Below are 14,214 nucleotides of genomic sequence, written 5' to 3'. Positions count from 1 at the left end.
TCTATTTTAGAACGTGTAAAGTACTTACCAAAATTTCTAGGTACCGGTAAGCACATAGCTCGGTCTCTGACCTCTGACGATGAAGGCTAGAACAGCATTGGATGCAATCCAGAATGAAAAACAATGCATTTATAAAAGCTTTGTTTGTTCAAGGCAACATGCTTAGAGGCTTTATACTTGGCGATTGAACTATTTCGTCCTCTTTAAGACGGTGAAGCTATAATCGGTTATGTCTAGTTGCAGATAGAGAAGCAGAATAATTTGGACGGTCCTGACAAGCAATTGCTATTTTAAAAATGTTCGATAAGAGTTTCAACTACAATAGAACAGACAATGAAGGATATTGAAGCCATTAAGATATTTGAAGAGGTAGTGTAGTTGGTTAGCAGATATAATGGCACATTTTAGGAGCAACAACTCTTGGAATATACTGAGACATTTTATTGAGCTACTTGAATACAGTAGAAAACCAATTCAATTCGATTATTACGAAAATTTTGTTTCTGATTTTGTCTGTTGCCTTTTCAAATGTTTCTTGATTCTCATGGCCAAACCGTATCGGAACTGAACGCGTCATGTGTGATAGAGGAAGAATGCTGGAGCCCATTGAGCTGCCGTCTTGCATGCTCCACCCGAATCGGGTTGAATTGTTATGTGCAGCGCAATATGATGATGGTTCTGTAGATCAATATTGCCAATCAAAGCCGTTCTTCGCTTGTTGGAATAGCAAATAGAACGCAGACTATCGTCGATGTAAATCTGTGGAAAAAAAAGTTCCAAAACAGTTCACTGCATAAAGCGAAATATCACATACCATACCTCGAATCCTGTTATGCAGTGTAGTACATGCTCGTCCAACACTCTCCAGTGAACGACAAGCACATCCGGTGCGACGGCATTGCAGGAGTATATTTCCGTTGGACAGTATGAACCACTCTGCTCAAATAGTGTCGGTTTACGTTGCATCGGGCATTGAGTCAGTTGAGTTTCGTATGGAGTTTGCGTCGTTACAGGTTTTAACGAAGCTATCCGACGTGATCGACGCTCTTCGGGACGGACTGCTTTAGTTCCATCAGAAGGACCATGCTGTTGCTGCTGTAGAGTAACCAACTGCTGTACCTGATTTCTAATAGTCGCAATATCGGAATCCATCACTTCAAGCCGATCGTTTGTGACGTGGAAAAGCGCCAGTAACTCTTGAAGTGGTTCTGCAAACTGTGAATCTCTTGTTGATTGTTGTAACGCCGTAGTGTTCGTTTCGACTATTTCATCCTCGTTTTTGACATTAGAAATTAAAACATCCATATTTGAATTACTCCTACTTTGAAATTGTTCGTCGTTCACAGGATATAATGTGGCCTCTTCCATCTCTACTGTATAACGTTCATTCGATCCGTCCGCCTGAGTAGCAAACGATTTCTCAGCACTGCCACTTGCGAACTGTTCGTATATGGTGTTTACAGCTGTTGTCACCGGTTCCAAAAGGTCCTGCAAACAAAGCATGATCTCCCGAAGCAACTGTTCTGGCCCTGCGGAGCTGACCAACTGCGAAGTTTCTTCATAGATACCATTCGATACCATCTCCTGTATGAGCTCACTTACAACCTGCTCATCATCGTGCAGCCTGGCTGGAAAGGGATGAACAACCGTTTCCTCCGACAACACTTCATTGTTGTCCACATCGTCCGATAGTCGCTCGATTCTGGTTACGCATTCCATCACCGATTCAACCTCTGCCAGCGATTCCATATCGATGATACGGGCTTCGAAAAATACAGCCACGTTAGCCTCATGGTCACGAATGTTTCCCGCCATCGTCAAATACTCGTCCGCCTCTCGCTTTTCCAACACCCCTGAGATGCTCGCGTGTAGCTGCAGGTGGATGTTGTGCTGTGAGTCGGATTGCTTAAGCTCAATGTTACCAGCATGATGAAGCAGTTGGGCGAACATCTCAATTGAACGATCGTTCACCGAGCGATTGGTTTCTTCCGTTTCCGAAGTACGGGGTGAAGATTTTTCCAACGCCATTCGTAACACGTTTGTTGCTTGATTGAGCTGATCACGATTGACCTGACGCAGTTGAATGAGCTTTCCATCCTCAGAAACGAGCGGATGAAAGGTAACTGAAGGGTCAGATAGAAGCGCCGGTGGAGGACTGTTGAGAAAGTCCCAAAAACTGTTCATTTGATTCAATATCCACACGAGAGCCGTCCAAAGACACATCACTATTCGCTCTATAAAACAAGCGTATGGTTTGCAGAAGGATACCGAGGGTGCTTCGTATCGATCAATCTCTAGAATGCTAGAACTACTGGGAAACATTGAGTCGACTTGAACAGAAGAAGGATCAATCGAGACAACTTTTGTCGCTGGCTGATCGTTACAAATGATTGACGAACTGGTAACGCTTCTTATGCCATATTGTAACGCTTCGATGAACTGTTCCGGCTGGTCTATGTCGTGGTCCAACTCGCAAGATAACTTTTCCAACATTTCAAGCACACGGTTCCACGCATCTTCGCCATTCGTGAGTGTTGGAGCTTGGATCGGATAGTTTTGAATTTGCTCAATTGTATGACGCAATCGGTTCACCATCCTCAACGGATCTTCGAGGTCCTGTGGCATCAGTAGCTCGTCGAATACACGTTTGATTTTATCAACCAACTCAAGATTCCGGAAGTCGTCTCCTATTTCCTGCCGGTCGCATCGCAACACATCCGATAGAACGTGCGAGACAAACTTTAGAACCGTTCCCGTTGCAGAAATGTTTCGCAGGATATATTCTTCAAGTAGCAAACGCAGATTGAGAACGATTTCCGCCGCATGTTGCGTCTTGGGACATTTGATCCAATTCTTACTGGATCCCTGTACCACCATCCCAACGGGAGACTCATTCGAAAGACCAAAGCTGGACGTAGCGTTCGTTAGATTACTCATTACACCGGAACGTACCTGGTGTTTGTGGTGCGGTCCTTCAGAATCATGTTGCTTTGGACCTGCAGAAACGGAAGCGGCTTGTGTTTGCATCGAAATCATTTCATCCGGCTCAGCGAGTAGCTGCCGGTAGGTGCTAAGTAACACTTCGTTGAGTTTCTTTTCCGAACGAATCCCTTCCGCCACTGTACCGGATGTTTTCAGTATGGCCGACGATTGGTCGGAAAACGTCAGCAAAGCAAGCAGATTATTATCATTTCCTTGCCGTACATGAACTGTCGGACTGGTGATTTTATCCGCTTCCACCAGACATTCGGCGTGGTGTGCGATAAGGGCATCGATGCTTTTCCGATCGTCACGTTCGTTTGTTAGCGATTCCTGCATCGTTCGCTTGTACAGCACCACGTCATTGTCCTTAGTGAAACATCCTACAAATTCGCTCTCTGGATTATTGTCCTTTACGATGGACGCTGTAGAGTGACGAAACTTTCTGTGCGAACATCCGGGTGCTTCCGTGTCGTTTGGTTCCTCTTCCTCAATGCCAATGACAAACTGTACACTGTTGTCGTGTTTATCGTGCACCAGGTTGAACATCGTTTCCGAGTGCTCCATAAAGCCACGCATCATTTCCCTGTTAAAGGCCGGGTGTGATGCCATCGATCGGATGCTTGGTTGCTTCAGTACGACTATCTCCTCATCGTTGTCCATCAGAGCGTGCATTTCTTCGAGCTGTTTCGCGAGCCGATTTTCCAGCGATCGTTGCATCAGCACCGTACCGGAGCCTAGGGCCGCACCTATAGTACTCGGTGTGATGGTTTCAAATTCAACATACTCCCGAGAATGGTCGTCATGGTCCTTCAAGGGAGTAGACGGAAGCTCAATAATCGGACCGGCACTCTGATAATGGACGGTGGAATCACTGTCTGGGGAATCGGAAGAGAAACTTAGCTCGGACACGGATGAATCCGGCACGAGAGTATCGTTGAAATCTTCGTACGCAGGAAAGGTGCCATCGTACATGGTCGGTGTAATGGGTAGATTATTGATAATGCGACGCGTTTGTTCCAACATTGGTTCTTCGTCTTGCGATGCTTGATTCGGATGCCTTTTACGCTTCTTCTGTTCTTCATTGCGACGGTTATCTTCCATGTTTGTATTTTGAGAACAGTAATTTGGAATAAAAACTAAACGACGACAATAAACCTTTTAAACATTCAACGCCAAATCAAAACAATTGCCTTCCCGTACGATTTTGACGTGGTTACTGCGATATTCCTAAAACCTACTTTTGATGAAATTCATCCTAAAAGTATGCAATCAGCGAAACGCCATGAACAGTGGGCGATTATCCAGTACAACAACGGCCAATTTTTACTCATTCTCGAAAACCCGCGGAAACACGTTTCGAATGAATAGAAAATAGTGAACAACAAAACATTTTTTTGAAATATATTGTTTTCTACCATATCTACGGTATTTATTTGTTTATTGTTTTCTTTGTTTCCGCTTCTCTCTCTTTCCTCTCTCGCCCATTTTCATCATTCTTACATTCCTTTTCATTTGCTTTTTTACATGTTCACTTTTTACAAAACCTGAACAATTGATTAACGTGGGACATGCATAATGAGTCTGTAGTAACACCGTTTAAATAATACCCTGGAAGCTCACAAGTTTGCACTACGCCCCGATAGAACGCAGATTACCCTGGAACGGATTGTTTATCAACCTCGAAGCTAGTAGTTCCGTTTTTTGGTGATTCCGTCGATGTTGAAGGCACAGAATCGATCCAAAAAAGCACCGTAATCTGATTCCGAACGGGACGGGAGGATCATTGTTTGCTTGCATGGCTGTTCGTTTTAAATAATGCTTTATTTGTTTCAATCGCTATAGTCATACAGAATAGCACAGAGAATACTAGCCATTGATTCGTCCTCTACGTAGGAGGGACGTTAGTGGTCATTCAAACTATTTCATATCATAAAAATATATTACAAACTCAAACTAATGCAAGCATACTGTACATAAACAAGACGTAATAAAAAAAAACACATAAAGGCAAACTCGTACCCACATTACTGTCAGGGCTACCAATACAACATTTACGCAACTGAGAACAAATTGGGACAAATTATACAGAACAGAAGCGGGTATTCACTAACTGTAAACATAAAACCTTCATGCTTGGCTAGTATGAAAGGCAAAGAAAGCTTAACGTAACTATTCGCTAGGATGAGAAATAATGATTTAACCAATAAACGCAACAAACGCGAACGCTCAAACTGATTGAATTATTGCAAACCAAAAAAAAAACTAAATGTTCTATACCATCATGATGCTGCTCAGTCTATATTACAGAGCCCTGGGTCTGAAGCAAATGGAAGTGGGATGGTGTGCGCATGCTTTCTTCGATCCACTGCCATGGACAAACGCCAGAACTTACACAACAGCAGTAGTGCCTGTAACGCACCACAGTCTAACGTGACATCTATCTTTGCGCCCACTGTTTTACGGGGCTGCAACCTGCTCCTGTGCATCAGCGTAGTATAACTTTAACACTATTTTTATAGTACCTCAAAAATAAACACATTCAACAAAAACAACGACTAGATTTTTCTTCTCTTCATTTCATGGCCTTCCCGACGCTGCTATCCTTAGGTGACACCATGTTCGAGACCACCTTTGCACTAGGAGGTGGTTAAAAAATGGCCGACCCGAAAGTGTTGGAGAGAGGCTTGAAGTCAGAACCGAGGTGATGGAACGCCCTTTCGAATGCTGGAGAAGGCGACCGATTGTTCAGTGCAGAAGATGCTGGCAATAGTGTCCAGTCCGGAAATCCCACTTTTGTAGCGGGAATGCTTTTCTGGTCAGTTGGAAGCATCAGTTCATCTGAAAGCAATGGCATAAGACATGGAAGCGTATATTTAATAGTGTATTTAATCATAACTCCAAACTCCAGCCAACAATAAACAGTAGTAAGTAGCAGAACTCAGCGAGCCGGTTAGAAACGGAAACATCACGAAGAGCAGAGTAAGTAAACGTGATCAGTAAGTTTAGTCAGCTGATGGAGAATAAATAGCAACAAACAGATGATTCGAACAGAAATGTCGAATCCTTGGAATGTCTCGTTAGAGATACAGAGCACGGAGTGAAGATGGTGAGAGAGTAACCAGAGGTAGTCAGAGTCAGAATTCGAGGACAGTAGACAGGAAATGAGGAAGGAAGAAAACATTACCCACTTTAAGTATGCAGCGGGTATCGACATATCCAATAACAACACTCACCACGTTGGAAGCTTTCTGGCCTATTGGCAGGTCCGGGACAAAGCGGGAAGGATACGCAACAAGGACCTTAGGATGCTTAGGATGCTGTGCAAGACGGGGTTTAGAGGTGTGAAGGGAACACCCAACTCCACAGCCATGTGTGCCAATGGGGGGTTGTTGACGAAGAGCCTTCTGACCCGAACAGTCGAGTCGGTTGCTGTGTGTTCAAAGGGCGTGTGTCAGTGTGCTGGGATGGTGACGGTGTTGCGAGGGGTTGTATCGGGGAAAGAAACAGTCCTTGTTCGAGATCGTTTTGGGGAAGCATCGCGGAGATGACCCGCTCACGCTTGGGTATGGGTATTGTACTTATTCCAGCAAAATTTGGCAGGAGTTCGTGGACATCGTATCCACTCGTATCCAGGGATTCAGCATCTCACACCCAACGAGCGAATCGGCTGCGAGCCTAAAAGAGTGGACCGACATCGGTAAATTCAACGTTCAGACAGGCCTCTAACTTAAACTGATGGTTATCTACTAGAGTGTTGTTAACCTTATTCCCAAAAATAATGCATCCAGTACTGGTTATGGAAAATAATGTAGGTTAAGAGGCGATGTTTATACATTCGTCCATTGCCTTTAATTGATTTTGATATTGATGCGATAAACTACTACACATGGACCATCAGATTACACCAGGTTGCATGATGCGACTACTACTCCTTCAACATCCCATATGGCTTCTTCTTCTTCGATTTCTTCATCTTCTTCTTCTGATTGTTAGAATTCGACTTCGGTTCACCAATACCTACCTCCTCAACGAAGGATTTCTTTGGCGTCTTCACTCCCCTGCTTTCGGCATTCAGAATGATCGTCTCGGCAAGGCTCTTCACTTCTTTGGTTTCAAATGCCGACGGTCTCGTGTGAGGGAATTTGCTTCGGTCCTATAACGTACCAGTGAAAAAGCGAAGGGTTAGCGTTAAGCATGCAGTGCGGCAAACTCAGCACATTCACACATTAAACTCACAAACGCTTTACCAAACCAATATAGCATTGCTTTGTTATCAAAGCGGCGTAGCGATCATTCTTACCTCTCCTCCACTGCTATCACTGTCGGTGAATTTCCGACCCAGTGGATGTACCTCGTACCCGTGGCGTGTGTAAGTGCCCTTGAGCGGACGTTCGAGCTCCTGTGCTAAACTGCGTCCAACTGACGTCCGGTTACTGCCGGCGCCGGGACCGCCAGTTTTCCGCGCGTGCTGTAGCGCAACAATCTGCGACTGCTTCGCTTCCAGCTCTTCCGTGAGCTGCTTGATGCGTTCCTCATCACTTCCACGCTGGGACATCAGCTCACGAATGCGCGCTTCGAGCGTTTCTACCTCTTCGCGCAACTCACTGTTCGTCACCTCGATGTGGTTCAGCTCCTTGGTCGAGGTTAGTAAACGACCCCGCAGTGCACCCACCTCCGTGCGGTGTGATTCTTCACCATCACGAAGCATCTGTTCGGTGTGCGCCAGCTCATCTTCCAGCGCCAGCACTCGCTTCTTTTCTCGCTCCAACGCTTCGGCCGCCGGACCGCGCAGGTAGTTCTGTAGCTTTGCATAGTCATCCTTCAGCGTGCCGTACTCCTCCAGCAAAGCACCATGCTTAGCGGACAGTTCCTTATTCTCCTTGCCCAGCCGACTTACGCGACTCTTCAGGCTGTTTTCGGCCTCTTCTAGATGGGCAATTCGTTCGCTCGCATACTCACTGTCCTTGCTCAAACGCTCCTCAAGCTGTGCTATCTTAGACTTGAGTGTCGCTTCCTCCTGCTCGCAGCGACTGATCTTTTCCTTGTACTCGCGCTCCATCTGTGCCCACAGGTTGTCCGCATTTTCCAGCGTCTCATTGTACGCACGGTTCAGCTCCGCGATCTTCTGCGTCAGTTCCTTTTCGCGACTCATTAGCTCGCTCAACCGACCCTGCATGTCTTCCGCTTGCGAACAGCTGCTATCGTAGTAGTCGATGTGCTCCGTAGGAATGCACTGAATGGCATGGGGTTCGGCAAAAGACAACATGGATCGTTGCTGTTTCTGCTGCTGGAGTGGATGGTGTGCCATCAAAGTTGCATGGTACTGTTTGAACTGCTCTTGAAGCTGCCAGCTGTTGTAGAGCAGCATCATCGGTATGAACATGTAGATCAACTCGATCTTCTCTCGCAGCTCGTTTTCGTTCTCTTCGAGCAGGAAGATCTTCTCCTCGTATTTGTGAATCAATTCCTCCTGGTTGGTGATGTTTTCCTTCGCGTCCTGGAACTTGGACTGGTAAGAGCTTCTGGACATTTCGAGCTCTTCATTTCGCTGGCCCATCACTTCCAGATCTTCCTCCAGTCGCTGCAACCGCAAGCGGGTGTCATTCTCAATCTCCTCGAGCTCGCAGCGTTCCTCCTCGAGTCGCTCATTTTCCAGCTCCACCCGGCCGAGCTTTTCCGAGAGTTGTTTCACCCAGGTTTCCAGCTGTACCTCGCGTTGCAATCGCTCGGACAGATGCCGTTGCTGTTGATCGCCGCTGCTTTCATACACCTTCAGCTTGTTCTCAAGCATCTCTGCTCGCTCGACGTAGAACTGCAGCCGGCGTCTATCACATGCTTCGTCTCCACTCGCGGCCGGTAGATTTAACGCCACCATCGAGCCCTGGCTGGGTGTCTTACAGACAGCGGCCGCTACCCCTTTGCACTCTTCGATCTTCTCCCGGAACCGATTCAGCTTTTCAATCTCGGCGCACAGTTCGGCGTTTGTCTTTTCCAACGCAGGGAAGTCTTCCGTTTCCGTCTGAGTGGCAACGTGAGTACACGGTTCGTCGACGAACACGCCGCTCTCTTGCAAGCTGGTCGCGTTATTCCACCGCGTCGATTTCTTCATACCACCGAACGTTTCGGCGATCGATGCAATTGATGGCGCTTTTGGTTGAGATGTTGGGGTGGCCACATGCTGGTCGGAGCTGTGGAACGGTTGCACGGTAGCGACTATTCTTCCGGTGCCGGCCTTATACGGAGTTGAACTACACATTACCGCGGCCGCTGCTGACTGCAGCAGCGCCTTCGGTGGTGTGCTGCTGTCCGGCAAGCTGTAGTTGTACTTTTGGACGGGCGATTCAAGACTCATGTCATCGCCGGCGATCTCATGATCCTGTGACAGTGCCTCGAGGTTGTTTAGTAGTGAGAGGATCTGCAGGAAACACAGCTTATCCTCTTCGTCGTAACACGACCGCTTGGTCATCGCGATGAGGCGCTTGCGCACATCGTCTGTGGGTATTTGATCCAAGAGAGATAAATCGCACGGCGACGGCACACCGCTCTGCTGATCCTCCAAATGGTGATGACTATTGGGTGAGGTTACGCCGGAATCGGATCGCTCCGAGAGCATTATCAGTTCGTCGTGTTCCTTTTCGGTGTCCGTCCAGCCATCCTTTGTTGTTCCACCGCCCACCGTGGGACTTGAGTTGTTTCGAAGCGACCACTGGAAAGGAGTGAAACATAATTTTAAAATAAATATTGCCAAACGAAGCAGTACATATCACACGATCATATCATGTGAAACGCTCTGTAGCGATCTTTCATTGAAGACAAAGGGAAAATAATGAACTATATGTGAACTATTACACCCATCTGTGTAACTGAACGAACCGTACGCAACGTATCCGGAAAGAAGTTGTGTCTAATCAACTGTAACGTCGACCAACACGCCATCTGCGTCTGTTTCCCTTCGGGTCACCGGTCTTTTCCAACCGTTAGTTTGTCTTAAGTCTTCCATTACAAGAATTTTGAACACCAATGCATTCCTGGGAAAAAAGGGTAACAGTTTTGTCTTCTTTAAATGCTTCCCAACTACCATTTGCGCCCTAGCACTCACTGCTCACTGTTTGGTGCAATTACTTCGGAAAACTAATTCCCCTTATCTAAGGCAATCAACAAGGGCCTGGGAGCGTTCAGTTTGGGAAAGTCAAAAATAACGAAGAGCACAACCGGCGATCGCATACTAATTGTCCCGCGATGAAAATTCTCCCCCACAGCCAGAACAGTAGCGTACGCTGGTAAGTTTTACCGTAACAGTAACCCTTTTGCGCGCCCCCACTTGCAGGCAAGTTCGTTCAACTGCATTTTCTGCTGTTGCTGCCGACAACAACGACTCCGCTTGTCACGGTCATGGATTTCCAACACACGCACTAAAACGGCGCTCATCAGCTGGGCCACCAAACAAACCGCAGGAGCATCGTTCCCAGTAGTTAAAAGTGTTCAACAAATCTTTAATTATCGGTGCGCGGTGTTAGTTTTCCGAGCGAGCGTGTCTTCTTCGGACACGCAACGAGGTGCGCGGGACCATCGATTGCTCACATCACGCACGAAAACACACGCACCATCATTGCTGCAGGTTGACGCTCATGTCACCGACCTACCGGTGTAAAAGGCACATGGATAGAGCAAGAAAAAAACAGTAGCCTCAAATAGTGTGTTGAATTCCACAGCGCATAACAGCGCCTAGAAATTATTCAAACCCCTTTAGTGATATCATCCGGCCCAAAATTAAAAGACCCAACAGCAACATGTACGTTGTCTTAAACTTATGTTTTAATTTATGATTCTATCGAGGCTTCGCATTAATCTCCAGCACAAAACACACAGTTAAAGGAAGCTATTTTAACGATCTTTTGTTGACTCATGCCGAAGGTGCCCAGCGTGTGAGTTGTTGGTCAGAACGGGCATAGCGTCGACACAGGCTTACATTCCACTGCAAACCATAGTTTCCCATAGCGTCTTGGGAGTTGGCAAAAAAAAAAACGGAGCAAAACGGTGAACTGTTTTGTTATCTTACTCACTGCATCGTCATCTGGTCGTGATCCCGTCCGTTAACACGCCGTATAGAAGTAATACCCCGCGCTAAATTGTTGAATTAAGCTTCAGTGGGTAACAGTCAAATTAGACGGGTTTCTTGACGAATAAAAAAATAGCTTGGGCAGTCTCGAAACGTATTTGCCTTTAATTTATTACTCAAAATGAATTAAGGAAAATACTAAACTTGGGAGACTGTACTACATAATTTGTTCAAGTGCCTAGCATACTACCATCGAAAACTACGCTGAAAGAGGAGAAACGAAATCAAATGTGTGGCTGCACAACAGAAGCCTATGATTCTACTGCCTGCCATATTGCTTCGGTTCTCGCTGTTCTCTGACGAACGGTCATTAAAGGTTTGCTCATAATTTGCCTCATTTCACCCGCTGGCTAGAATGAAGGCCGAAAGGTGTACCGTCGTTTTTGCCGCTTCTATAATTCATATTGTGCTTTCCAACCATAATACTCTTTGTTTGTTTTGGAGCAACGTACACGGGTGGTTCGAGCAAATGGGCACACTTAAGAAGGAAAAATGCCATGATTTATGTGCGATGCCGCCACGCCAATGTGATTGAGATATTAGAGTGGTAAATTATTGTAATTCACATGAGCGGCGTACGGTGTGGCCCAGCCTGTGGCCGAGGTTGCCGTGGAAGGTTGCGACAGAAAAGTGTACGCTTTGGTAGGTGGACTTGACACAAGGTTCCGGGAAGTTATAAGTTTGGAGAAACAACAGAGAAAATGGGCCTATAATGCTGGGGGATACTTCAATGTCGTTGTAGAAGAAAAAAATCATAAACTTTTCTCTATTTTTTCGCCACTGGTTCGCAATAGGTCAAACTGTTTCTCCCATTGCATGACAGAAAAGTAAGCAACAATTCAGTGAAAATTCTGTTCAATCATATACAAACCTCATGCTGTCGAACAATCGCCATATCAAACGTGTGGTAGCTCTTGGGGATTGTTTATTTAATGAAACAATTAGCGACACTAGTAGCGACCGCTCAGTGACATCCTAACGATCACGGTCGCTGTTTTAAACAATTCCAAGCAGCAGTCACCGAAGCGATTGTAAAGGCCTAACTTTGGCAGTAGCATATTATCACTTTTGTCTAACACAACACATTCGATTGATCCGCTTAAAATGCAAGACTTCGTGTAGATTTCACTCTCGCTTGATCGGCGGCACACAGATCACATACATAACTTCATTACGATCAGCAGTAGACGTCTATGACCATGGAACGAACATGTTCACTGTGTGGAGTTTCCAAAAACAACAAAGCCACTAATCACCCTGGCGACGTTATCTTCGCTTTAGCAAGGTTGTAAGATGCTCAACTGCTACAAAACCTCCGCCAAATGTGTCACACGCCAATGCCGCCGCCTTAAACTGATCCATTCATTACCATAAACACAAACTTTATACTTTACGATTTGAAACGCTGAGCTCATTTGATCCGCTTTTCAATTTCAATCGATCGCACGTAGTGAACCACTGAAGGATGGAAGGATTTTGTTTTCCTTCCCTTTAAACAGACACCCTGTTGCCACTGTTCCCACGGTAATCCGTATTAAATAAGTCGAGCAGTACACGTATTGGAGTCTTTCTCAGAACAATTTCTAACTTGCATCTCGCTAATCGACTCGATCTAGATCACTTCTTTCCACGTTCAGTACTGCACTGGATGCGATCACCGAACCGATCGTCCGTCGAACCGAGCAGAAGTATCAATCATTGTCAGAGGCAATTAAAAGTGGCTGACTTTCACGCTGATCGATCGCACCTCAGGGGTGGTTGGCTCGGGCCGGTGGCCGCCACAGAATGGTTTGGGCGCACTTTTCATTTCTTTTCACTTGCACTGGGAAAAACCTTGCCCCTCGCAGCCGACGCCAATCGGATGAGTCCGAACGAAAGATTTGAATGCGCCACTACCATGTTCCAGCGACGAACCTCGGGCAAGTTGCCGCACGCTCAAGATCAATCGAAAGCGACCGACGCCCGCGCAAACAAGTTTGCAACTGTGAGCGCGCGAACGAACGAGCGACGCGTGAACATGCGGACGAAGGCTCGTACACTCGTGTGCCGTATTTTTTGAGCTATACATTAAAAAAAATGGGGGGAGAATGCTGCACAGCAGCAGCTGACGAGGAGCGGAACTGGGTGCGGCAGCACGGAAGCGGAAAGTTTGTAAACGAGGCGAGCCGACTTCTGACGCTAGCGCCTGGCGCTTGAGCTGTTTAAGACGATTGGGGGAGTATCTTAGCGCAAGCCCTCATAGCTTCCAGCGTACGCACTGAATAAATACGCACTTTTAGAATGTTGCATTCTATTTGTTCATAGCTTATTAAGACGCACAAACTGGATTGGTAGTTTGTTAATTAGCTGAAAATACAAAATGTAGGGCTTTGGATCTTCATGCTCCAACTAAATTAATAACATTTCAACAAAAATTCCAGCCAATTTTGTTAAATTATTTAAGGACAGTTTGAATTGTTAAGAAATTTATGCTTCTACACAGGAAAGACAGAAAACCATTGACATTTATTTCTAACTTAAGAAGCGCTTGAAATATTTTATCCTCTAATTGTATTAAGCCAAATCGTCCACACGTTCGCTGCTACTTTATTAAAAGCCTTATGATGCTTGTTTCTAGACAGAAAAATAAAAAGAGTATTACTATTTGATAGTGATAGTACGGATAGTGAACCTAACATTTGATTAACACTGGAAACTTCTTTTCGGAGCTCCCGAAAATGAGCTCTTGAGCTTCATTTTCCATTCATTACATATAAGCGGCGGAAAATTTTATCAAGGAAAACCCCAATTGATGTGAATTTCTCTCATAAATAGTGATGTAAAACGAAGCTGGAAAATCGTCTTTTATCACCGAAAACTCCGAAAAAGGGCTTTCTTCGTGCGAGAACCTGAATGCGGATGATCAAAGGGTTTCGCATCTTCACCATACGGTTACACGCCCGGCCACAACCGTCCGCGGGAAGGTCGATAAGATTAAGGGTGGCATTAAATTTTCTTAGCTTACGGAAGCAACAAGAACCATTCATGGCCGGTATTTATTACGTGTGCTAATCCGGACACGAAGAGGCGAAATAACTCCGTGATTGTATGGTTTTCGTTAGTCGTGGGAGGAT

At 45.8% G+C, this 14,214-nt stretch overlaps 2 protein-coding genes across 2 annotated transcripts in view; both read right to left on the bottom strand.

Moving 5' to 3' along the window:
• Positions 1 to 573: 573 nt before the first annotated feature.
• Positions 574 to 4,083, bottom strand: LOC128708986 (uncharacterized). The gene is made up of 2 exons (XM_053803969.1): positions 820 to 4,083; positions 574 to 759 (listed from the first exon to the last, which is right to left on the bottom strand). The coding sequence occupies exons 1-2, from the start codon at positions 4,081 to 4,083 to the stop codon at positions 574 to 576; spliced, it is 3,450 nt and encodes a 1,149-aa protein (XP_053659944.1).
• Positions 4,084 to 6,627: 2,544 nt separating this feature from the next.
• Positions 6,628 to 14,214, bottom strand: part of LOC128719406 (protein lava lamp) — a 74,834-nt gene continuing 67,247 nt past the window's right edge. The window contains exons 9-11 of the mRNA XM_053813031.1: positions 7,283 to 9,688; positions 7,004 to 7,135; positions 6,628 to 6,657 (exon numbers count right to left, since the gene is read on the bottom strand). Coding sequence (XP_053669006.1) covers positions 6,628 to 6,657; positions 7,004 to 7,135; positions 7,283 to 9,688 — 2,568 coding nt within the window. The remainder of the gene's footprint in view (positions 6,658 to 7,003; positions 7,136 to 7,282; positions 9,689 to 14,214) is intronic.

Source organism: Anopheles marshallii, chromosome 2, assembly GCF_943734725.1.
Source record: "Anopheles marshallii chromosome 2, idAnoMarsDA_429_01, whole genome shotgun sequence".
In the NCBI taxonomy this organism is placed as follows: Eukaryota; Metazoa; Arthropoda; class Insecta; order Diptera; family Culicidae; genus Anopheles; species Anopheles marshallii.
This window is presented reverse-complemented; position numbering and strand designations above follow the sequence as displayed.

What these genes read in the sequence shown, in the direction of transcription:
- LOC128708986 (XM_053803969.1), bottom strand. Translation starts at nt 4,083, where the DNA reads ATGGAAGATAACCGTCGCAATGAAGAACAGAAGAAGCGTAAAAGGCAT. An exon ending in ACTGCATAACAGGATTCGAG is followed by an intron (nt 760 to 819) that starts GTATGGTATGTG and finishes TTTTTTCCACAG; the next exon opens with ATTTACATCGACGATAGTCT.